The 25,962-nt window shown below is 49.1% G+C and overlaps 1 protein-coding gene and 7 non-coding genes across 8 annotated transcripts; all 8 read right to left on the bottom strand.

Moving 5' to 3' along the window:
- Window positions 1–7,386: 7,386 nt before the first annotated feature.
- On the bottom strand, window positions 7,387–7,518 carry LOC142219020 (small nucleolar RNA SNORA35). The gene has a single exon (XR_012717538.1). It is a non-coding gene; the product is annotated as a small nucleolar RNA SNORA35 (small nucleolar RNA).
- Window positions 7,519–8,144: 626 nt separating this feature from the next.
- Window positions 8,145–8,213, bottom strand: LOC142218995 (small nucleolar RNA SNORD38). Its single transcript, XR_012717517.1, has one exon. It is a non-coding gene; the product is annotated as a small nucleolar RNA SNORD38 (small nucleolar RNA).
- Window positions 8,214–12,738: 4,525 nt separating this feature from the next.
- Window positions 12,739–12,868, bottom strand: LOC142219019 (small nucleolar RNA SNORA35). The gene has a single exon (XR_012717537.1). It is a non-coding gene; the product is annotated as a small nucleolar RNA SNORA35 (small nucleolar RNA).
- Window positions 12,869–12,908: 40 nt separating this feature from the next.
- Window positions 12,909–21,532, bottom strand: RPS8 (ribosomal protein S8). The gene is made up of 6 exons (XM_075287826.1): window positions 21,493–21,532; window positions 19,880–19,986; window positions 19,324–19,423; window positions 18,730–18,905; window positions 16,584–16,713; window positions 12,909–13,063 (listed from the first exon to the last, which is right to left on the bottom strand). Exons 1-6 carry the CDS (start codon window positions 21,494–21,496, stop codon window positions 12,954–12,956), a joined length of 627 nt encoding a protein of 208 aa, XP_075143927.1. The 5' UTR covers window positions 21,497–21,532; the 3' UTR covers window positions 12,909–12,953.
- LOC142218994 (small nucleolar RNA SNORD38) lies at window positions 18,613–18,684 on the bottom strand. The gene has a single exon (XR_012717516.1). It is a non-coding gene; the product is annotated as a small nucleolar RNA SNORD38 (small nucleolar RNA).
- LOC142218997 (small nucleolar RNA SNORD46) lies at window positions 18,977–19,078 on the bottom strand. Its single transcript, XR_012717519.1, has one exon. It is a non-coding gene; the product is annotated as a small nucleolar RNA SNORD46 (small nucleolar RNA).
- LOC142218996 (small nucleolar RNA SNORD46) lies at window positions 19,503–19,608 on the bottom strand. The gene has a single exon (XR_012717518.1). It is a non-coding gene; the product is annotated as a small nucleolar RNA SNORD46 (small nucleolar RNA).
- Window positions 20,069–20,143, bottom strand: LOC142218990 (small nucleolar RNA SNORD55/SNORD39). The gene has a single exon (XR_012717513.1). It is a non-coding gene; the product is annotated as a small nucleolar RNA SNORD55/SNORD39 (small nucleolar RNA).
- Window positions 21,533–25,962: the final 4,430 nt, after the last annotated feature.

Genomic DNA, 25,962 nt, shown 5'->3' with positions numbered 1-25,962 from the left:
GAGCTGCGCTCACTATTCTGCTGGTACAGTCACTGTGTACATACATTACATTACTTATCCTGTATTATACTCCAGAGCTGCGCTCACTATTCTGCTGGTGCAGTCACTGTGTACATACATTACATTACTTATTCTGTATTATACTCCAGAGCTGCGCTCACTATTCTGCTGGTACAGTCACTGTGTACATACATTACATTACTTATTCTGTATTATACTCCAGAGCTGCGCTCACTATTCTGCTGGTGCAGTCACTGTGTACATACATTACATTACTTATCCTGTATTATACTCCAGAGCTGCGCTCACTATTCTGCTGGTGCAGTCACTGTGTACATACATTACTTATCCTGTATTATACTCCAGAGCTGCGCTCACTATTCTGCTGGTACAGTCACTGTGTACATACATTACATTACTTATCCTGTATTATACTCCAGAGCTGCGCTCACTATTCTGCTGGTACAGTCACTGTGTACATACATTACATTACTTATTCTGTATTATACTCCAGAGCTGCGCTCACTATTCTGCTGGTGCAGTCACTGTGTACATACATTACATTACTTATTCTGTATTATACTCCAGAGCTGCGCTCACTATTCTGCTGGTACTGAGTCTGTGTTGCGCTTCCTCCGGAGTCTGTTCCTCTAACCCTGTAGAGTATGGGGGCACTCGTCCACATTAGGGAGTGTTTGCCTACATAGGCAGTACGGAGACTTACAAGTCATTACTGCTCCGCTAGGGATTATGGGTAAAAAAAATATGCAAATCTATTCTCCTGGATGGAATTAGGAGCTCGGTGCACTCTGTACACCACCCTATAGAGGGCGGCATCCTTAACATCATGAACGACTCAGTTATAAAGTCTTTTAATCATAATGTGGATTTAATTGCTAAATCAGTATTTCTGTGTTCCTTTTGGGAACACAGAAGGATGAAAAAGAGATATATTCGTTCAGACCCTTGGGATGTACTGTGTCCATCAAGAATATCCATCTAGTTTCTCTTTGGATTACTTTCCTATCATAATTACCCCCTCTAGGTGATTGCGTAACTTTCTCAATACCTTGGAAGCGAAGGCAATTTACATCTCCATCGTGTACCTCTCTAATATGTTTAGAGATGGGGGTTGGTTCTTCACGTGCAATGTCGTTAATATGTTCACGGATTCTCCTGCGGAACTCCCTCGTTGTTTTTCCAACGTATTGGAGTCCGCAGGAGCATGACGCTAGATATACCACCCCCGTAGTTTTACAGTTAATAAAACTCTGTATGTAATATGTGGCTCGTGCGTTAGTGGATCTAACGTTTTTTCCTTTTTGAATAATAGTTGGCACGCCTTACATGTCCCACAAGGGAATGTGCCCTTTATATCTACCAGTTGTCTATCCAGCCACGTGTCAGCCGACACTGCTGGGGGCAGATAGCTATGTACCAACCTATCTTTGAGGTTCGGACCCCTGCGAAAGGTAATGCTCGGTTTTGTCCCTATTAATGATCCTATAATAGGGTCAGTTCTAAGAATATCCCAAGATGTATTAAGGATTCTTTTAACCGACTCGGCCGCACTATCAAAAGTTGCGACCATCCGAATCTCTTCAGACTCCTGCGTACGAACTCGAGGGTTCAGCAATTGTGTGCGTTCTGTGCTGAGCGCATGATGGTATGCTCTTCGTAAGACCCCACTAGGGTAACCCCTCCTGGAGAATCTACCCTTTAAATCCCTGGACATGGTCTGAAAGTCCGAGAGATGGCTACAGTTTCTGCGGATCCTCAAATATTGACCCTTGGGGATGCCTGATTTTAATGGCTCAGGGTGCCAGCTCCCCCACTGTAGTAATGAATTGGTAGCAGTCTCTTTGCGGTGCACGCATGTGCGCAAGCGACCTGATGACTCCTTTGAGATTGTTAAATCCAGGAAGGTCATTTTCTCCTCCTGGATATCAAATGTAAAAAATAAACCCAGGTCGTTCACATTTAGTGACTGCACAAACAGAACAAAATCCTCCCTGGGCCCGTCCCACAGTATGAATATATCATCTATGAAACGGACCCAGAGGAGGATCCGCCGCGTCCACCTATCCATGGTGTCACAGAATACCCTCTCCCTCTCCCACCAGCCCAGGTAGAGATTAGCGAACGATGGGGCACAGGGGCTCCCCATCGCCACTCCCCTGAGCTGGTGGAAGAGGCCACCATCAAAGGAGAAGACATTCCTCCCCAATATGAACCGCAGGAGTCTGAGCACAAACTCATTGTGTGGCTCAAATTTTTCAGACTTTCGGACAAGCGCAGGTGTGATGAATTGGGTATCACAGAAGATGACCTCTCCACGTTAGACACACTTACAGATCTGTGTAATGAGGGTCAAAGACCACTGGGGGAGGGACCCTTTACTAAAAGACACCTCCCATCAACAAAATTTCCACCTCTGGGGGATGAGGGAGCGATTGAGGTTTTTTTGAGGGTCACCACTGAACAGATTCTCAGGCTGGCTGACAATAAGTCACAGTATTTGATATCATCCAATCTTAGTAGGACGGAGGATGCTGCTTTGAAGGACTTGGAAAGGGACAAAAGTATCATTATAAAAGCCTCGGACAAGGGGGGAAACTTAGTACTGATGGATCGATGCCAATATACCCGTATGTGTTATGATATTCTATTGGACCCTGTTGGATATGAAAGAGTTCAAAGGGATGACATTAGGGGATATTATGATGAACTGGTGACTATTGTCAATCAGGCCAGGGAGCAAAATCTCATCAGTAAAAGTGAACAAGAATTCCTGATACCCTTGCATCCGATTCAGGCAACTTTTTATGCCCTACCCAAGTTGCACAAGGGGCTGTCGCCCCTGAAAGGGCGTCCAATTGTGGCTGGTATTGGCTCATTAACTCAGAATGCCAGCCTATATGTTGATGATATCATTAGGCCCTTTGTCCTTAGCCTTCCGTCCTATTTGAGAGATACCATGGATGTTCTCCGGAGACTGGAGGATATCCAGGTGTCATCTGACGTTATGTTAGCCAGCCTGGATGTGGAGGCCCTGTACAGCTCCATACCCCATGATTTGGGGTGTGGAGCTGTCGGGGCCTTCCTGGCTGAACGTGGCAGCCATTTTGAGCCACACAATGAGTTTGTGCTCAGACTCCTGCGGTTCATATTGGGGAGGAATGTCTTCTCCTTTGATGGTGGCCTCTTCCACCAGCTCAGGGGAGTGGCGATGGGGAGCCCCTGTGCCCCATCGTTCGCTAATCTCTACCTGGGCTGGTGGGAGAGGGAGAGGGTATTCTGTGACACCATGGATAGGTGGACGCGGCGGATCCTCCTCTGGGTCCGCTTCATAGATGATATATTCATACTGTGGGACGGGCCCAGGGAGGATTTTGTTCTGTTTGTGCAGTCACTAAATGTGAACGACCTGGGTTTATTTTTTACATTTGATATCCAGGAGGAGAAAATGACCTTCCTGGATTTAACAATCTCAAAGGAGTCATCAGGTCGCTTGCGCACATGCGTGCACCGCAAAGAGACTGCTACCAATTCATTACTACAGTGGGGGAGCTGGCACCCTGAGCCATTAAAATCAGGCATCCCCAAGGGTCAATATTTGAGGATCCGCAGAAACTGTAGCCATCTCTCGGACTTTCAGACCATGTCCAGGGATTTAAAGGGTAGATTCTCCAGGAGGGGTTACCCTAGTGGGGTCTTACGAAGAGCATACCATCATGCGCTCAGCACAGAACGCACACAATTGCTGAACCCTCGAGTTCGTACGCAGGAGTCTGAAGAGATTCGGATGGTCGCAACTTTTGATAGTGCGGCCGAGTCGGTTAAAAGAATCCTTAATACATCTTGGGATATTCTTAGAACTGACCCTATTATAGGATCATTAATAGGGACAAAACCGAGCATTACCTTTCGCAGGGGTCCGAACCTCAAAGATAGGTTGGTACATAGCTATCTGCCCCCAGCAGTGTCGGCTGACACGTGGCTGGATAGACAACTGGTAGATATAAAGGGCACATTCCCTTGTGGGACATGTAAGGCGTGCCAACTATTATTCAAAAAGGAAAAAACGTTAGATCCACTAACACACGAGCCACATATTACATACAGAGTTTTATTAACTGTAAAACTACGGGGGTGGTATATCTAGCGTCATGCTCCTGCGGACTCCAATACGTTGGAAAAACAACGAGGGAGTTCCGCAGGAGAATCCGTGAACATATTAACGACATTGCACGTGAAGAACCAACCCCCATCTCTAAACATATTAGAGAGGTACACGATGGAGATGTAAATTGCCTTCGCTTCCAAGGTATTGAGAAAGTTACGCAATCACCTAGAGGGGGTAATTATGATAGGAAAGTAATCCAAAGAGAAACTAGATGGATATTCTTGATGGACACAGTACATCCCAAGGGTCTGAACGAATATATCTCTTTTTCATCCTTCATATAAGGGTACCCGGGGTTTTGCAGAAGGGATGTCCTCATGAATATGTTCATAGCTGGTAATATCCCCTTTTGTCAATTACCATTTTGACTATATTGGTTGATGGGGATATTGTAATTATTCATAATACCTATGGTGAATAGGTGTTCTCCATATTTAGTCATCAACGTGGCCTATGTATATTTGGTGGGTGTATGGATTTCCCCTCTATTAACAGTTCATCTTTACATCATGTGATATACGTACACCGGAGGGAGTTTGTTCTATCATTATATTAAGTTTTTTCCTTTTATTAATAGTTGTGTTTGGCTCATCTGAATTGGTGGGATTTGTTTTCTGATTTGGTTTGACTTACCTGTGTCTTCCCATTTGTTTGTGTGGCTCCGTCAATATTTACCGCGATGTGGGGTCTGGATGTTACATTATGCGCGTATTGCGCTGTTTAGCTGCGGTCCGGCCGTTGTATTGGAGGGGCGGGGCGTGGTTCATTTTGGAGGTGTGGTAACAGTGACGTACTTGGCCACACCTCCGTTGACGTCAATTGTCTGGGAGGAGACTTGGGTTTATAAACCCGGCTCCTGGAAGCGCTCGCTGCGGTCAGAAACTATGACCGACTGAGCAGTCAAAAGAGCTCGTAATAGCGCTGTATCTACAGCACGTTCTAATAACTGTATGTTTGTGAGCCTCTGATGATGCTGGCACTGTGAATCAGTCAGCTGAAACGCGTCAGGAACTACATATATCTCGCTTTTATTTTAACAAGTTTATGTGTGTGTCTAAGTATGTGGGTTCCAGCTTGTGTCTAATAGCCTATATCCCAATGCCCGAGAATAGCCCAAACTGAGATTAGCAATGTCACTCTCCTCCCCAGCCATTTGCTGCATGCAATTGTGAATACTTGGTGGTGTGTTTGTCAGAGAACCGGTACTCTGTGTGCTAGGTGGATACTTAGTGGCAATTCGTACACCATTTCTATGCAGCTATAGTGGAACATTGGGTGGTAGTAACTATAATTGGGTGGGATGCTAACTGAACACCAAATTATTGAGAGTTTTTCCCTTGTATTCAATCAGGGGGAACCCTCTTTTGGTGTCTAAACACAGCAGCCACATGACCACACACTACGTGAGGAACGTCTAAGTGTGTAATTTTGTTACATTGTGACTTTTAACAATCACTATTAAAAGTTATATTTTAGTGTGCATAAAAATTCCCCTAAAACCTTGTTTTGTTAATTGATTTAGTGCACACATACTTTTGTATATCTATTTATTGGTTTGTTTTCCAATACGTGTCCAGCTGTCACCAAACCAGAGGAAGATGAGACTCCACGGACTGTTATATTTATCCCAAAACACCCGCCCCGCCCCCACCTCCCCATATAGCGGCCACCAACTAAGAGGAAGATGAGACTCCATGGACTGTTATATTTATCCCAATACACCCGCCCCCCCATATAGCGGCCACCAACTAAGAAGAAGATGAGACTCCACGGACTGTTATATTTATCCCAATACACCCGCCCCACCATATAGCGGCCACCAACTAAGAAGAAGATGAGACTCCACGGACTGTTATATTTATCCCAATACACCCGCCCCACCATATAGCGGCCACCAACTAAGAAGAAGATGAGACTCCACGGACTGTTATACCCCCTATGGACTAGATACAAATAAGCTTTATTAGCATTAAATTGTGGGGATAACATCTATCCTTAGGGAGAGACCGCCTTCTCAGGTGTGTGGACACTTATACAGCCATAGTTGCTCCACTGCAAAGGAACATGGGAAGAATATGCAAATCAGTCTCCCAAGATGTAACCAGGGAGACAGTGCCTCTGTTATGCTGCCCTCTATAGCAAGCACCCTGAACAAGCCGTTCTCCCCACAATCTGGTCTCAGCCTCTCACTTAAACCAAATCAGTTCTCTCTAGGCTGCGCTGATGACGTCCCGGCGCCGTCCGTAGCTGAGAAACTGATTTGGTTATAACCTCGCATCATGCAGCAAAGGCTTCTGGGACGTCGGCCATGTTGTTCCGGGTGTTTGCTATAGAGGGCAGCATAACAGAGGCACCGTCTCCCTGGTTACATCTTGGGAGACAGATTTGCATATTCCTCCCATGTTTATTAGCATTAACAAAGAATAAAACATTTGGTGTCGCCAAAGCAGAAAAGGGGATTGGGGGGGAACCCCCCCCCCCCCATTAAGCCCCTCCCATCACCCATCTATCCCACAACCTTCTTTTTGTTTTGGCAACACCAAATGTTTTTTCTTTGGTAATACTAATAAAGCTCATTTGATTTGGGGACCCCGTGTTACTCCCCCCTCCCTACCCCACTGTGAGCAGAGCAGCAGTGTCAAAAACTTCAGCGTGAACAGAACTTAAAGGGGAACTCCAGGTTTAGCTATTGAGTGACTCTTAGAACAGACCAGTGGAAATCTAAGACCAGAAACTTCTCCAGCAGACAGCGCCCCCCACTGTGCAGAGGCCAAGGCAGAGCGCTGCAGTAACTCAGGCTGGCCACTAGAGAGAGGGGCGCTGTGCAGCCTCCTCCTCTGTACACTGTGTAGTGCAGGCTGCACCAAATACACAGATTACCATAGCGGCAGTGTGTAACATACAGCTCTATAGTGTCAGCATATGATAGCGCAGGAGGGGACTGTATACAGCCCCATCATTAACTGTAAGGGGGAGGGAGATTCATCATATACAGCCCCAGTCTGGAGAACCATGATAGACAACCCCCGCCTCTCTCCATTATGCACCAGCGGTAGGGGCAGAGAAGCGTCATATACAGCCCTTCCTGCCCCTGTACTGTATACAGCAATTCCTTTTCCCCTCCCCCCTATATACCAGTGCTATATCCTACCCGCCACATATCACTCCCCCCTGCCCCAGGTAGGGGGGGCAGTTTTGGAGATTGTCCCCAGCCTTCGGGATGAGCGGGTCACTGTAGGGCCCGGCCAATCTGCAGGAAGGGATTTACTCTGGCACTGGATGATAAGTCCCCGGGGTCATGAGCAGAGACCAGGAGACACTCGGCAGTGCGGCCAGAAATAACCACAGGGAGGCGGAGCCAAGGACAACAAAACTTTATTGAAACAGACAGATACAAATCCCATGCTGTCCCCCGAAGGTCACATCTTCTGTCGCTCACCTGAACCCTGCAGGAAACAGAGGAGAAGGATTAGAGGAGAGAGAACAGGGGACAAGGCGCAGATATAACCCCGACAACCCCACAGGACCCCGACAACCCCACTATAACCTATAGCATGACTGCTGAGTGCAGGACCGCTTAGTCTGTGGTCTCGCTGCAGGGGCGGCCGCTTCAGACTGGGGATGTCATCGCTGAACGTCAGTAGCAGAACTGGACAAGAGTTCTCATCATTAGAAGCCGCCGCCTGCAGTGAGGGAGCCCGGACAGGAGGGCGGCGCCACTTACCGTGTATACCCCGCTCTGCTCCGGATCCCAACAAGATGGAGCCTGCAAGAGAAGGAACAGAATAAGAAGAAGACACTAGCAAGGAGACTCCTGCAGGTAGCCAGTGACTACTCCATAAGCACAGGGGGCAGGAGGGGACCAGACCCCAAACCATGTGTGACCCTGGGAAACTACATGCAAATCAGAAAGTCTCCCCCAAGAGCTGACGCTCTACAGCAGGATGTGACCGGCTCGTCCTCAGATGTAGGATTGTCATCTCAGCACATCAGTAGCAGAACTGGACAAGAGTTCTCATCACCGGAAGATCCGGCACATCCGGGGGAGGGGAAGTGACCTGCACACTGCCGAAATATACAGACATGCCCCCCCCCCATATACACAGACATGGCCCCCGATATACAGCCTAACTATACAGATATGCCCCCCCCACACACAGTGCCCCAATACACTGCCGAAATATACAGACATGGCCCCCCCCCATATACACAGTGCCCCAATATACAGACATGGCCCCCGCAAATACAGCCCCCCAATACACAGACATGGCCCCCCATATACACTGCCGAAATATACAAACATGGCCCCCCATATACACAGCCCCCCCATGGTGCCCCAATACACTGCCGAAATATACAAACATGGCCCCCCATATACACAGCCCCCATATACACAGTGCCCCAATACACTGCCGAAATATACAGACATGGCCCCCCATATACACTGCCCCAATATACAGCCTAAATATACACGGCCAACCATAGCACCCCACTACACACCGCCCCTGCTGGCGCTCCACCATAGTACAGTGCTCACCTCCAGCCAGTATACAGGCCCCATCCCTCCCTGTGTACAGTCTAGTATACAGGACACCCTCCGCCATTCCCCGGCCTCTCCTCCGCACTAGCCCCGCCATTCCCCGGCCTCTCCTCCGCACTAGCCCCGCCATTCCCCGGCCTCTCCTCCGCACTCACCACCCATCCTCACCTCACAGCACAGAAAGAGCGCACGAGCTGCGGAGCCGCCTTATATACCGCCCAAGTCCCGCGAGATGTCCCGCAATCTCCGCCCCTTCCAGCGGCCGCCATCTTCCTGGAGACCAAACCGAGACAATGACGGGAGATACATGATTATTCTCTGCTCCTCCTGGCGGCTCAGCCACGTGCTGCCCCCCCCCCCCCCTCACTACTGCCCCCCCTCACCATTGCCCCCCCTCACTACTGCCCCCCCCCCCTCACTACTGCCCCCATCAGGAGAGGGCTGTGCCCTTGTCTCACATCTCTTCACTGTAACCATCTACATATCACAGACACAATCCACACTGTGCGCCATCACACGGCGACCGCCAGCACTGACCGCCACTGCAAAGTTATGGCAGCACCAGTGTGAACAAAGCCTTACCCTCCTCAGTGCTCCAGGACACATTATACGCTTATTTTGTATGTGCGGTTAATTTCTGTGTCTTAACAAAACACACTAGAATGGTGCACTGAGTGGTATATATATATATATACATACCAATAGTCAGTATGTAATCATGGAGACACAGGTACATGACATATAACCTTTATGGAGTCCGGTCCCGACCACAATATACCTGGATGTATACTCAGTATATGAGAGAATATATCTAGTATCTGCAGAGAGCGGGCGGGCCGGTGTGATATTGGGTCTGACTAATGTAAGCCACGACTAACAAAAGGAAGACACCAGATGGCTATAAGACACCTCTGCCCCCCCACACCCTATAAGTGCCGGTATAGTACCGAAGGGTTAACTACCACTACCTGCAGGGCAAGATGGCCGCCCCACCACTAATCCTAACAGCGACTAACAGTACGGAGCCACGTGGGTGACTCTGCTGCACAGAAAACGGCTACCAAATACGATGGCTGACGCCTTTCCACTGGTCTATCACTACCAGTTCATCAGAGGCAACATAAACCTAAGCGGGGGCTACTGTCGCCTCCCGTATTATTCTGGCAACGTGGTGTACATAGTGTGTTGCAGATGCGGCTGAACGTTATAGCCGACATCTATACAGCGCTGCAGAATATGTTGGCGCTATAGAAATAAAATGTATTATTATATTATTATTAGAGCAGTGGAAAGGCGTCAGCCATCGTATTTGGTAGCCGTTTTCTGTGCAGCAGTCACCACGTGGCTCCGTACTGTTAGGAGTAGTGGTGGGGCGGCCATCTTGCCCTGCAGGTAGTGGTAGTTAACCCTTTGGTACTATACTACCGGCACTTATAGGGTGTGGGGGGGCAGAGGTGTCTTATAGCCTTCTGGTGTATTTCTTTTGTTAGTCGTGGCTTACATTAGTCAGACCCAATATCACACCGGCCCGCCCGCTCTCTGCAGATACTAGATATATTCTCTCATTATACTGAGTATGTATACAGGTATATTGTGGTCGGGACCAGACTCCATAAAGGTTATATATAGTGTAGCTGTGTCCATGATTACATCATTTCTGCGTCTTATTTCAGGGACCCATCGGGGATTTATTTTTATGTTGTTTTTTTTATTTTTGAATGTATTTTCATTTTTCTTTCTATCCGGGATAATCTAAACAAATAAGAAGGCGATGGCGTCCGCTCGCGTCTGGTCTAAGTCGATGGCGTCCGCTCTAAGTCGATGGTGTCCGCTCGCGTCTGGTCTAAGTCGATGGCGTCCGCTCTAAGTCGATGGTGTCCGCTCGCGTCTGGTCTAAGTCGATGGCGTCCGCTCGCGTCTGGTCTAAGTCGATGGCGTCCGCTCGCGTCTGGTCTAAGTCGATGGCGTCCGGTCTAAGTTGATGGCATCCGCTCACGTCCGGTCTTCGCCTTTCTTCTTTATTTAATAACACAAAGTGCTGCTGAGAAACTTAATTTTTCCTCTCCATTACAGTAATTCTTATTTTGTATGGTGCTGTTGGGGGATGGGCGATATCCTTTAATAACGGCGTTTTATTGGCTTATTATTTTATTTTTTTAATTATTTATTTTACTTTTTTTTTTTGCATTATTTTCTCAGATTGTTCCCCATGAGGTGAGATCTTTGGGGATTTCAGTGTAATTGGGGCTGGTACCTTTTGCCTCCTGCACGTTGTACTTACATCTTATAGAGCTGATCAGGATCCTGTACACACCTGCAGCTCCTAGAAGACGCGGAGCCCAGAGGATCACATGACCGCTAGGTCAGAGGGCGCCCCCCATAGCTGTGTATACAGTACTCACTGAGCACTGTATACAAAGTGACAGGGGAGGGAGAGGGATCATGAAGCGCAGCCTCAGCTACACGGCCTCATACACAGGGGCCTACGCTGCGCAGCCTCATACACTGGGCTCACGCTGCGCGGACTCATACACAGGGGCCTACGCTACACGGCCTCATACACAGGGGCCTACACTACACGGCCTCATACACAGGGGCCTACGCTACACGGCCTCATACACAGGGGCCTACGCTGCGCAGCCTCATACACAGGGGCCTACGCTACACGGCCTCATACACAAGGGGCCTACGCTGCGCAGCCTCATACACTGGGCTCACGCTGCGCGGACGCATACACGGGGGCTCCCAGTGCACAGCTTCAAACACGGGGGCCTCGATTAGGACAATCCCAGGTTTTCACCGACATCTTAGGTTAGGGCCTTATTAGTCACTTAGACCTCCTCAGGTTGGAGCCGCTGCACAGAAGCCTCTTCATATACACAGGCGGGTAATAAATCTACAAAATCACTGATAACCCGACCCCAGATCTGTAAGAGCAGGAGCCACAAGAAAAGGGGGGGGGGGGGGTCTTATCCACATGTTTTTGTGTCTTGGTCTTGTCCATTTAAATCATGTTTTCTGTGGTACCCTGTGTGCACGCTATTGTTCTGCCAAGTATATGTATGTGTATATATATATATATATATATATAGTCATGTGGGCGGGGCCTTACACACAATCCATAAATCTGCCCCAATGTGTCTATACAGGATGGTTTCCCTCTGTGTCGGCTCATTGTCAGGGTATATACATATATATATTACAGAGGTGCAGCCCCAGCCCAACTACAACTCTGCTCACCTGATTTATTTGAGTCCTATAGCACCGCCATATACCGCAGCACCTTACAGACCAGACAAGGCCCAGCAGGTGAGGTCTTGGTTAGTTTACCACACAATGTGATTTGGAGGGAAAGAGACCCCCAATATAGTCATTGGCCGTCTTGATCCTCTGGCCCCTTACGTTCCCCTCTCTCTCCCGGGCACATCAGTCTGGTCTCTTGGAGGGGACACAAGGTCTGGGGAATGGGTCAGTTTCGGGGAGCGGCCCCCCTTGGAGCTCTGTCTTTGGTGCCATCATACTCTTCTCCAAGCAGAGTAGACCTGCCTTCTTATGGTCACGTCACAGGATTCTCCCTCACCACTGGGGGCGCTATCTATGACCCAACCCCATTAAGGGGGAGCTCCAAGTACACCACAGAATCCTGTGTTAAGGGGGTGTTCACACTCACACCACTGTCAGGCCTTTGTGATAACGCCAAACCTGCTGAGGGCCGGCGTCAGGTTATAGAAAGCTTCATTACCACGTCGGACATGCAGGACTTTGTATCTGGAATCGGTTTCAGACACCAGTGTTTAGCGCTAGAAGCTCATTGAAATGAATATGCGGGGGAGGGGAGAGACAGACCGCCAGCGAGCCATCCCTGAGCTGTTCTGTCACCGAACATAAGGGGCGTCAGGTCTAACCCTCCCCCAATGACTGCACCCCAAGAAGCAGAGGCAGGACACAGACATCTTGTGTGAGGTTTATTGTACAGATCACCAGGCAGCGCCCGCCAGAGTCACATCACTAAGATTGTGCCCAACTTTTGGGAAGAACGGGTCACTGAGAGACTCGACCTTTCTGCAAGGAGGGATTTGTTCTAGCACTGGAATGAGACCCCAAAGCCAATGAGAAGGCTGAGGAGACACTTAACAGTGCAGGACCCCCCCCCCCCCCGAAAATAAAGCACAGAGACCGGGCCTGTAGTAAATCTGTTTATTTGGAGCGAAGAATTGGGGGAGAAGTTTATTTGCCTTTCTTGGCCTTGATCTTCCTCAGGTAGAACTCCAGCTCCTTGCCTTCGAGGACATATCCGTCAGCTCTGCCGCACTGGCCGGGTCTGGAGGCTATACAGGCTGTGGAGAGAAGCGGCGACAGGTTACACATTGCAACGCTTATACCAGTGCAAACCCTGAGCTACCGGCATGGGCTCACGTATGAGCAGACACGGAGGTCACAGGTCAGACATGTAACAGGGGCCCCAGGAGGACACAGACTGAGGTCACATCCATGAACAGAACACAGATCTGCACCAAGCGAGAAACTGAAGAGCGGCCCCTGTTACACGACAAGCTCAAGACATCGCAACACGCCACCGCAAACAGACCGAGGAGATAGCGAGCAGGACGGAGGCCTCCACAACCTCAGCAGCTCCATGTGCCATCAGACCCAGGTAATCCCCATCTGTCAGCAGCGCACAAGACAAGGCATCAGTGGAATCCACAGCAAGAATCCACATTAAGACAAAAAGGAGGTGAAATTTACACATTTGATTTTACTAATATTTTCGTTTAGCCCTAGAATTTGCAGATTCACAAGGGGTTAAAGGAGAAAACGCCCCCCACAATTTGTTATGCAAGTTCTCCGGACTACCACAGTACCCCACTTGTGGGTGTGAATTAATATATGGACGTACAGCGAGACGCAGAAGGGAAGGCGCGCCAAGGAGAGGGCAGATCTGGCTGGGATCAGTTTCAGGAACCATGTCGCATTTACAAAGCCCTTGAGGAGTCAGAACAGTGGAAACCTCTAGAAGTGACACCCCCCCCCACCCCCGTTGTGAGAACCCGCACCCCTCAAAGAATTTATCAAGTGATGTAGTAGCATTAGTAACCCCGAAGTGACTATGTCAGCTGTGCGGAGTAAATTGGGTCACCAAATCCCATTCTATGTTCCCACTAGCTCCTATGACACAGACGGGGAAGAGGAGCATTCTGGGGGGGTCAGCGCTGGTGTCTTCTCTCTCATCAGATCTAAATAAATACAGATTATACATTTCCTTCTAGTCGCATCCACTTACATCCTAATGATATTGTGACCTTTGGGGTTTTTGTCTTCACATTGTACAAGTTAGATTTGTATTTTCCTGCAATGTGGCCATATGAGGGCTCGGTGTTTGCGGTATTAGATGTGCTTCTCAATGCCACCATTTTGGGGCCTGTAACTTATTGACTACATTTTATTAACTCTTTCTGGGTAGGATGTGCAGTGTACAGTATAAGTAACATGATACCTTTTATTCTGCGGGTCGCTACAGTTACGGCGAGGCCTCATTTATATTATTTTTTAATGCGTTGCTATTTGTGCAGAATAAAATTCAATTTAGGGGGAAAAAAAATCAATTATTTTTGCATCGCCATCTTCTGAAAGGCATAACATTATTATTTTTCAGTAGACAGAGCTGGTTGAGGGCTTATTTTTTGCGGGACGACCTCTGCTTTTTATTGGTACCATTTTGGTTTTCCTCTAACCATTTGATTACTTTTTATTGAACATTTTGTAAGGGAAAGGTGGTGAATAGAGATGAGCGAACACTGTTCGGATCAGCCGATCCAAAAAGCACGCTCCCATAGAAATGAATGGAAGCACCTGTGATGCTGACTTTGCCGGCGGTCGGCGTCACAGGTGCTTCCATTCATTTCTATGGGAGCGTGCTGTTTGGATCGGCTGATCCCAACAGTACTCGCTCATCTCTAGTGGTGAATAATCATTATTTTGTGCGGTTTTCTACGGTCTTTTTATGACGTTCGCTGTTCAGATTAAATACTGTTTTAATTTTATTGTTCAGGTTATTACAGACGCGGTGATACCAAATATGGAATGTTTTTGTTTTCTATTTTTAGTTTACATAAAACATTTTATATGGGAAAATGGGATTTTTGGGGCTTTATTTATTTCTAATTTAAACTTAAACTTTTTCATTTTTTAACTTTTTTTCTGTCTCCATGGGATCGGCTGATCGCTGCTTCACTAGATGTATCTGCAGTACACATGTTACACGTGCATTACAGAGTACAGGAACCTCTCAGCCCCGTGCACACGCACAGGGCTGACAGTTTCCATTCCTGGCAGGATCAACCAGGTACATGGAGGGGGAAGTGATGGGGCAGACCCGGGGTCACTGATCAGACCCCTGGGCTGCCCACCACCAACACCCCCCGAAACCGTCACGGGGGTGCCGATTGGCACCATTATGTACCGAAACCCCTGAGATGCCGGCGGTCAAACATGATCAGCATCCCCCCGTGACGGCATATGTTACAGCTGACACCCGCAGGGCATGGTGAGCACAGTTTCTGTCCTTCCAGTGCTGTACTATTACAGCGGATGTCGGGAAGGGGTTAAAGGGGATTATGGCCAATTATCCCCAAGACAATGTCCAAGTCTCCCCACAGAACCAGGAGCACAGGGGACACAACTAAAGCCTCCTTGTGAGACCAGCGCTCCATTCACCTCTATGGGGCTGCGGGCACTGCCAGAGATTACAGTCCAGACAGCCCTATGGCAGTGGATGGAGCGCCGGTCACACAAGCACACGGGCCCTCACAAGGAGACTTTAGGGGGATACCAGTTCCCCATTCTCCTGATCCCTGGGGGTCCTGTATAGAATTCTCCATAGTGGCACAAACCCCTTTAATAATTTTTTCCTCTTCTGCCATGGATAAAGGGGCCATGTGTGCGCGAAGGAACAGAGATCAAAGTGAGACAAACATGCTGGAACCTGACAGAAGAAAACAATGCTGTGAACAAACCCCTATGGGTGCCAATGAACCCAAAGTATTCTGGGGGAACATAACCCCTTCCTGCCCATGTTACCAGAGGTGATGACAGAACTCCAGGGAGGATTTGTTGGATCTGATTTACATGTGGCAGCTATTATCCCCACTCCCCGTGGCCCGCTCCTCACACACACCACTCCTCCCCGTGGCCCGCTCCTCACACACACCACTCCTCCCCGTGGCCCGCTCCTCACACACACCACTCCTCCCCGTGGCCCGCTCCTCACACACACCACTCCTCCCCGTGGCCCGCTCCTCACACACACCACTCCTCCCCGTGGCCCGCTCCTCACACACACCACTCCTCCCCGTGGCCCGCTCCTCACACACACCACTCCTCCCCGTGGCCCGCTCCTCACACACACCACTCCTCCCCGTGGCCCGCTCCTCACACACACCACTCCTCCCCGTGGCCCGCTCCTCACACACACTACTCCTCCCCGTGGCCCGCTCCTCACACACTACTCCTCCCCGTGGCCCGCTCCTCACACACACCACTCCTCCCCGTGGCCCGCTCCTCACACACTACTCCTCCCCGTGGCCCGCTCCTCACACACACCACTCCTCCCCATGGCCCGCTCCTCACACACTACTCCTCCCCGTGGCCCGCTCCTCACACACACCACTCCTCCCCGTGGCCCGCTCCTCACACACACCACTCCTCCCCGTGGCCCGCTCCTCACACACACTACTCCTCCCCGTGGCCCGCTCCTCACACACACTACTCCTCCCCGTGGCCCGCTCCTCACACACACCACTCCTCCCCATGGCCCGCTCCTCACACACCACTCCTCCCCGTGGCCCGCTCCTCACTCACCAAGCAGCTTTCCCTGTTGGAACTGCTCCTCCAGCAGAGGACTGATTTTTGCCGTCTTCTTGCGCTCTTCGTATTTTTTCTGAGTTTTCTTGGATCTTTTCTTGTTAAGAATTTCTTCTTCTTCAGGAGTCTGTGGGGAAAAAGGTGGCAAGTTTAATCCCAGAAGAGCCACAAGCAGAGAACTACAAGATCCAGCGGCAGATTCTATGCTCCACATCCTGATACTCCTATACTAAGGCCTTATTCACATGACACGACCACATGTTGCAGACCTTGATGCGCTTTTTTAGCCAAAAACCACGTGTGGATTAACAGAAGGGAAAGAAAACGTTTCTTTGTATTTCTTGTTCCTTTTCAAGCCACGCTTGACTTTGGTTCTAAGAAACACAGAAAATCCACAAAAATCTGATCCCATGTGACCAGCGCCTTATACACAGAAGCAGGAAGAACTCGGTTCAACCTCACCCAGGTCTGTACTTTGCTGCCCGAGCGGTGCCAGGTGCTTTTACTACAGGACTAATCACTTTTCACTCCATGAACATAAATCTGTGTTTTTCCCCAGCGTTCTCCAAACCCTTTAGGCTTCTCGCACATGTACAAGTGCGCCATCCGATGGTTCGTGCTGTTGTAGATACAGCGGGTCCTATCCTGCACAGTTTCATCAGCAGCCCCAAGAGACTGAATGCCCTCCATTGTCACCTGACTATTCCGCTGCCAAGTCAGCCCCAACTCGGATGCACATGGTCAGTAGTCCTAGATCCAAGGCTCTCCATAATGCCGCACCTCCATACATCTCCTCCCTCATCTCTGTCTACCGCCCAACCCGTGCTCTCCGCTCACTCAATGACCTAACACTTCCATCCTCTATTATCAGAACCTCCCCCGATCGTATACAAGACTTCTCCCAAGCTGCACCACTTCTCTGGAATGCTCTACCCCGGACAATAAGATTAACTCCCAATTTCTACAGCTTCAAACGTAAACTAAAGAGGCATCTTATCAGAGCGGCCGATCACAATGTCTAACGTAAACCCTTCCCCCTCCTCTGTCCCCGCCCCCACATATGATGTCATCTCAGGATAACTTTATCTGTCCAAGCTCCATCCACATGTTACAGGACACGACTGGTGACGGCTCATAAAGTCTTATGTCTGTGTAATGACAGTCACCTCTATTACAGAAGTGTCTGACCCCTGTATAAGTAATACCGCCCCTGCTACCTCTTGTGTCACCCCCTCTACCTCATAGATTGTAAGCTCTTGTGAGCAGGGCCCTCAGTCCCAGTGTGTGACATGACGTTCTTTGTTATCTATCTTTCTGTATTTGACCCCTACAAATTGTACAGCGCTGCGGAATATGTTGGCGCTATAGAAATAACATTTATTATTATCCAATGGTCACTAGTGACACTGGATTCTAAGGGATTAAGTTAATAGCCAAATACGCTGCAGAAATTGCAACTGATGAGCACTTAGAGATTGCCCAGGAATTTCAGGTTCAGGAAGCAGGGGGAAGGTGGAGGGGGGAAAAACAAACCCCCCACCCCTCATACTCTCCTGTCCCTGATGCTCCCCTCTGTTCGGTCTGGCTACTCCCGGGGCTAGTTCTGGCAGAAGACCTCACCACACGCGCCCGCTGAGGCCAAACATACTCTCATAAGTCATGTGTGACATCTCCGATCCTTTCCTAAGGCTGTAGATCAGCCCCAGTGGTCACGTGTGGCGATGGTTTCTGCCGGAACTAGCCCCTGGAGCAGACAACAGTGAGAGACACCAGAGCAAGAGTTCCCATCTCCCCCTTCTTTCCAAAATCTGAGGTTTAGGCAGGCGCTCCCCAATGTGCCATTCAGGAATCCAGAGCCGCTATGTGCGGAGGATACAGTGCAGCAGGTAGGAGAGAACTGAGGCTCAACCCAAAGCTCTGATACCGCCCAATAACTACATGTATTTACAGTGTGTGGTGGTCAGATGGCAGTCTACAGAGCATGCGACCAGGAGCAGCGCTCCCCCTTCCCCCAGCAGTCCATCATCTTCCTCAGATAAACCGTTATCGTCTCTTTACATTCAGTAGCAGAACTGGACATGGTTATCATCAGCGGAAGGCATGGCATGTGTGGAGATTTGTGGCACCGCGTCACATGACTCACCAATTTAGCTCCCTTCTTGCGTCCAAGTGGTGTGATGTAGTGAGCTTCATACCACTGTCTGTAGGGGGTGCTGTCGACCAGGACAATGCAATTCTTCACCAGGGTCTTGGTTCTAACAAGCTCATTGTTTGAAGCGTTGTAGACGACATCGATGATCCTGGTCTTGCGGGTGCAGCCTGGCAGGGAAGGAAAAGATTACATTACTGGAAAGAAACACGGTGACCACAGGGCGAGCACAAAGAGTGGCGGCACATCAGTGTAACTATGACTTATCCTAGCACGGCGAGGTCCAAATGTCAACATGACACCACGACCATTGCATAAGGTCAGAGATATCATCACACGTGCCAATATTCTGTCTCCAATGCATCTGCCTGAGCGGCAGGCCATGGAAACAAGATGGAGGCCTCAAAGGGTTACTAGAGGATGTCAGCGCATGTGCAGTGCTATGGATCCTCCAAATATCACCAGTCACATGGTCAGCACTGCTACACTCATCTGACCACATCTTCCCAGGCTTAGAATGGTGCCAGTGGAAGGGATCACTAGACATGAGTGTTACCCCCCCTCCCCAAGACTTCAGGGGTCACTTACACTCAGAGCCCCAGGAGAAGTTGCCGGAGTCCAACCTCAGAGCGCGGTATTTCTTGTTTCCACCGCGGACTCTCACAGTGTGGATACGACGTGGGCCGATCTACAGGAGAAAGAAAATTACAGAAATTAGAGACTGAGCTAAATCTAAACGTGACCCCAACTCCCTAAATAATCAGAGCAACGCGTCAGTGTAACTATGACAAGCCTAACATTGGGCGGCAGCAGAGACGGAGGCCAAAACGGCCACCAGCACCGCCCTAAGGACAAGACTTCATCACACACGTCGCTTCAATCCCCCAAACTATAACAGACCCCTGTAACCATCAATGGGGCCCAAAGCGTCAGCTAGAGGGGACCGACCAACCCCACAGCACACGCCATGGGAATCCCAGATAACCCCACAGCACACGCCATGGGAATCCCAGATAACCCCACAGCACATGCCATGGGAATCCCAGATAACCCCACAGCACACGCCATGGGAATCCCAGATAACCCCACAGCACACGCCATGGGAATCCCAGATAACCCCACAATCCCCATCATTACTCCGCACCTTTGTGTTGGCGGCTGGACGGCCCAGTTCATACTTCCTCTTCTTGTGGTACGGCTTCCTTTTGCCTCCGGTCTTGCGGCGCTTGTGCCAGTTGTCCCTTGAGATACCTGAGAGGTGAAGGAGCAGCAGTTATAAGAAGTGCAAAAATAAGTGACCCCCTCCCCACCTTAGAGATAGGTCAGGATGGGCAGAGTGCTCAGCTCTCCAAGGGAGTATCCACATTGCAAACTCAGAAACTCGCAGCATGAAATCATCATATGCACTCTGCCCATAGACCGGCGCCAGGGGCTGCTATACAAGAGGTGTAATGGGGCAAACGGGGCAGCACATAGAAGAGGGGGCACAGGGGCAACCTGCTCCAAAATACAGGGGCACAGGGACAACCTGCTCCAAAATACAGGGGCACAGGGACAACCTGATCCAAAATACAGGGGCACAGGGACAACCTGCTCCAAAATACAGGGGCACAGGGACAACCTGATCCAAAATACAGGGGCACAGGGACAACCTGATCCAAAATACAGGGGCACAGGGACAACCTGATCCAAAATACAGGGGTGCAAGTACAACACTGGGCACTGCCTGCTCCAAAATACAGGGGCACAGGGACAACCTGCTCCAAAATACAGGGGCACAGGGACAACCTGCTCCAAAATACAGGGGCACAGGGACAACCTGATCCAAAATACAGGGGCACAGGGACAACCTGATCCAAAATACAGGGGCACAGGGACAACCTGATCCAAAATACAGGGGTGCAAGTACAACACTGGGCACTGCCTGCTCCAAAATACAGGGGCACAGGGACAACCTGCTCCAAAATACAGGGGCACAGGGACTACCTGCTCCAAAATACAGGGGCACAGGGACTACCTGCTCCAAAATACAGGGGCACAGGGACTACCTGCTCCAAAATACAGGGGCACAGGGACTACCTGATCCAAAATACAGGGGCACAGGTACAATATATGCACTGCCTATTCTAAAATACAGGGGCACAGGGACAACCTTCCCCAATATACAGGGGCACAGGTACAACACTAGGCACTGCCTGCTCCAATATACAGGTACAATAGTAGGTGCTGCCTGCTCTTAAACAGAGGGCACAGGTACAGCCTGCTCCAATATTCCGGGGCACAGGTACAGCCTGCTCCAATATTCCGGGGCACAGGTACAATACCAGGCCTGACACCGGCTGTACAATACAGGGGCGCACAAGGCACCGCACTAGTTTAGGACTCGGTCCACCCCTTGAAGCGGCCGCAGGTTTCGGTGGCCGCCTGTCCGATCATGCAGGGACTGTACCATCAGCACGGGGTTAGAGGGGTGTCCTGGCCACTAGCACAGAGCGGAGGCTATTATGTACCCAGAGCGTCACTACCTCCCCCCCTGAAGTATGGCGGCGTCTCTAGCAGGCCTGCAGCCCCGGACTACATCAGCACCCCGACCCCAAACTCAGCAACCAAATATCTCCCCGATACAGACCGGGCCGGGCACCTCAGACACCGCACCATCTTCACAGGCGGTAACCGGGCGTCAGAGGAGCCGGAGCGGGCAGATGGCGAAGGATTGCGGCTCGGTCCCGTACAGACAGCGGAGCGGCCATGACATACCCATTCTCAGGCGCTGGCAGGAAAGAGGAAACGCAAAGGATCTCGGGTAAGTTTGTTAGACTCGAAATCTCGCGACACTGCGGCCGGCGTGACGTCACATAGCAACAGAGACGCCACCACCTGGTGGATGGAGGCCGGCGAGGGACAAAAGATGTAAAAGCTCGCTGTATATAATGAGGCCGAAGGGGTGAGGGGAAGCCAAAAGCAAGAGACTCCTCCATTACAGACCATTGCAGGGTGTCAGGCAGTGGGGGAGGGGGCAGTGCAGGACTACAATACACCGTGACCTCAAGCTTAAACCAATCAGATGACCGCTTTCATTTTCTGCACCTGGTTGCTACTGGTGACGACCGCCCGCTCTTCATTCTAGACCTTTGGAGTCGGCGGCGCTGCTGACCATGGAAATCTGACAACTCAATCCACCAATAGCCTGACAACCAACCCTAGTCATTCACCAAAAATCACCATAAATGCACCAAAAATTACAATATCACACGTGTCCAAAACTGGCCTAAGACGCGCTCCTCCCCCCAGGCCCCATTGTTGCACCTGTTCAGTTTGCAGATCATTACAGGTGCAGCGGACATGGCTGGAATAAGGAGAATATATTGTATAGGGACAGGGCGAGTGGTCAGGAAGTCTCCGGGTCATCACCTCTGATTGTACAGCCCCATAAGACGTTATATGGCAGCGCCGTCACCCCTATAGCGGTAATACACCTATATCTAGAGACAATACTCAGCCCTATAGCGGTAATACACCTATATCTAGAGACAATACTCAGCCCTATAGCGGTAATACACCTATATCTAGAGACAATACTCAGCCCTATAGAGGTAAGACACCTATATCTAGAGACAATACTCGGCCCTATAGCGGTAATACACCTATATCTAGAGACAATACTCAGCCCTATAGAGGTAAGACACCTATATCTAGAGACAATACTCGGCCCTATAGCGGTAATACACCTATATCTAGAGACAATACTCAGCCCTATAGAGGTAATACACCTATATCTAGAGACAATACTCAGCCCTATAGAGGTAATACACCTATATCTAGAGACAATACTCAGCCCTATAGAGGTAATACACCTATATCTAGAGACAATACTCAGCCCTATAGCGGTAATACACCTATATCTAGAGACAATACTCAGCCCTATAGAGGTAAGACACCTATATCTAGAGACAATACTCGGCCCTATAGCGGTAATACACCTATATCTAGAGACAATACTCAGCCCTATAGAGGTAATACACCTATATCTAGAGACAATACTCAGCCCTATAGAGGTAATACACCTATATCTAGAGACAATACTCGGCCCTATAGAGGTAATACACCTATATCTAGAGACAATACTCGGCCCTATAGCGGTAATACACCTATATCTAGAGACAATACTCGGCCCTATAGCGGTAATACACCTATATCTAGAGACAATACTCGGCCCTATAGAGGTAATACACCTATATCTAGAGACAATACTCGGCCCTATAGCGGTAATACACCTATATCTAGAGACAATACTCGGCCCTATAGCGGTAATACACCTATATCTAGAGACAATACTCGGCCCTATAGCGGTAATACACCTATATCTAGAGACAATACTCGGCCCTATAGCGGTAATACACCTATATCTAGAGACAATACTCAGCCCTATAGGAGGTAATACACCTATATCTAGAGACAATACTCAGCCCTATAGAGGTAATACACCTATATCTAGAGACAATACTCAGCCCTATAGCGGTAATACACCTATATCTAGAGACAATACTCAGCCCTATAGAGGTAAGACACCTATATCTAGAGACAATACTCGGCCCTATAGCGGTAATACACCTATATCTAGAGACAATACTCAGCCCTATAGAGGTAATACACCTATATCTAGAGACAATACTCAGCCCTATAGAGGTAATACACCTATATCTAGAGACAATACTCGGCCCTATAGAGGTAATACACCTATATCTAGAGACAATACTCGGCCCTATAGCGGTAATACACCTATATCTAGAGACAATACTCGGCCCTATAGCGGTAATACACCTATATCTAGAGACAATACTCGGCCCTATAGAGGTAATACACCTATATCTAGAGACAATACTCGGCCCTATAGCGGTAATACACCTATATCTAGAGACAATACTCGGCCCTATAGCGGTAATACACCTATATCTAGAGACAATACTCGGCCCTATAGCGGTAATACACCTATATCTAGAGACAATACTCGGCCCTATAGCGGTAATACACCTATATCTAGAGACAATACTCAGCCCTATAGGAGGTAATACACCTATATCTAGAGACAATACTCGGCCCTATAGAGGTAATACACCTATATCTAGAGACAATACTCGGCCCTATAGAGGTAATACACCTATATCTAGAGACAATACTCTGCCCTATAGGAGGTAATACACCTATATCTAGAGACAATACTCGGCCCTATAGGAGGTAATACACCTATATCTAGAGACAATACTCGGCCCTATAGCGGTAATACACCTATATCTAGAGACAATACTCGGCCCTATAGAGGTAATACACCTATATCTAGAGACAATACTCGGCCCTATAGCGGTAATACACCTATATCTAGAGACAATACTCGGCCCTATAGGAGGTAATACACCTATATCTAGAGACAATACTCGGCCCTATAGAGGTAATACACCTATATCTAGAGACAATACTCGGCCCTATAGAGGTAATACACCTATATCTAGAGACAATACTCGGCCCTATAGCGGTAATACACCTATATCTAGAGACAATACTCGGCCCTATAGGAGGTAATACACCTATATCTAGAGACAATACTCGGCCCTATAGGAGGTAATACACCTATATCTAGAGACAATACTCGGCCCTATAGAGGTAATACACCTATATCTAGAGACAATACTCTGCCCTATAGGAGGTAATACACCTATATCTAGAGACAATACTCGGCCCTATAGAGGTAATACACCTATATCTAGAGACAATACTCGGCCCTATAGGAGGTAATACACCTATATCTAGAGACAATACTCGGCCCTATAGAGGTAATACACCTATATCTAGAGACAATACTCAGCCCTATAGCGGTAATACACCTATATCTAGAGACAATACTCAGCCCTATTGTGCTGGGGAACTCCTGCGGTCAGTAACTTGCCACCTGTGCATGTCTTGTGAGGCTTTGCCCGGATGAAATACTCCCTCGGTTCGGAGCGATGTGCACAAAAAAATGCTCGATAAAAGAAAAATCCAGCAGAAGCCGCGGTGGAAATGTAGAAAAGCCTCTCCTCCATTATTGACATGTTCTTATAAAAACACAGCGGTACACACAATACATCAGGGATGCCTCAGACTGACGCGTTTCGCACTTCCTCAGAGGTAACCCTGTGATGCCCGGACATTAGACACGTCACTTATCCGTTTCTGTACAATATCACTACCCCAGTGGTCCGCCATGGTGACACATCAGCTGGAGCGCAGCACAACCCGGCACTGAAACCACTGCACACTTCTGATATGACGTGGGACTTGGGCTGGCATCGGTGGGACTTGGGCGTCTGTGGAGATACTTTTGGGGTTACAGTGAGCCAGGTGACAGTCTTTGCAGTCGGTGGTTGTGATGACGTCTGCGTGAAATTTGGGTTGTGTTAATGGGTGATGTCCCATTTTCCTCTTCAGGATTTAGAAGTGGGGTGGGGGGGCTTAGATTACACAGATGGTTTATCCCAGACAATTCTGTAGATTTCTCACAGCTGCTGTTGTGTCATTGAAGACAAATGTGGAAATCCCAGCAGCATAAACGGCACAGGTCCTAGACATCAGGATAATGGCGCCGACACACTAAAACTCAGAAAGTCACGGGAGGACGACACAACGTAGATCAGATCCCTGAGACCCAGTTACAGTCACCTTGCAGCATTCGTATGGATTCACTTCACTTGTACTGGGTGTGCAGAAAGTGTGGCCTCCATTCTTCTGACCAGCTCAGCAAGAGGGTAGGAATTGGGACAGAGGCAAGAACCCTGAGTGGAAGTGGAAAACCCAGGGCCATACCTAGCAGCCGGGCTCCTCTCCTGTGACACTGATACACACACAGGACCTCCGTGGGCTGGCAGGATAACATGGCCAACTCCTCTACTTCATGAGCATCTACAGTGCAGGTGCTGTACACAAGGCAAGGACCAGCCTCTTGGAAACTCACAGACGAGCCATTGACACCTGTAGGGAGAGTTGGATCCTAGTGCCAGCGAAGGTCTGCCATGAAGTGGTTTATAGTGTGCTGAGCCCTTACACATGAGCAGCATCGTCTCCAAGCCATTGTCAAACTACAACTCGCAACCCGCCCAAACAAAATATGACTGCCAGGACCTGTAGGGAGTTGTAGCTTTGGCGTCACATCACAATGGAGCTGATCCCCAGTCATCAAGGTCCTGTCACAACTGC

This window comes from Leptodactylus fuscus, chromosome 9 (genome assembly GCF_031893055.1).
Source record: "Leptodactylus fuscus isolate aLepFus1 chromosome 9, aLepFus1.hap2, whole genome shotgun sequence".
In the NCBI taxonomy this organism is placed as follows: Eukaryota; Metazoa; Chordata; class Amphibia; order Anura; family Leptodactylidae; genus Leptodactylus; species Leptodactylus fuscus.
The sequence above is the reverse complement of the archived record's forward strand: the minus strand, read 5'-3'. Positions and strand labels throughout refer to the sequence as shown.

What these genes read in the sequence shown, in the direction of transcription:
- RPS8 (XM_075287826.1), bottom strand. An exon ending in CTTCTCCTGGGGCTCTGAGT is followed by an intron (nt 18,906 to 19,323) that starts GTAAGTGACCCC and finishes CTTCCCTGCCAG; the next exon opens with GCTGCACCCGCAAGACCAGG. An exon ending in CCAACAGGGAAAGCTGCTTG is followed by an intron (nt 13,064 to 16,583) that starts GTGAGTGAGGAG and finishes TTCTCTCCACAG; the next exon opens with CCTGTATAGCCTCCAGACCC.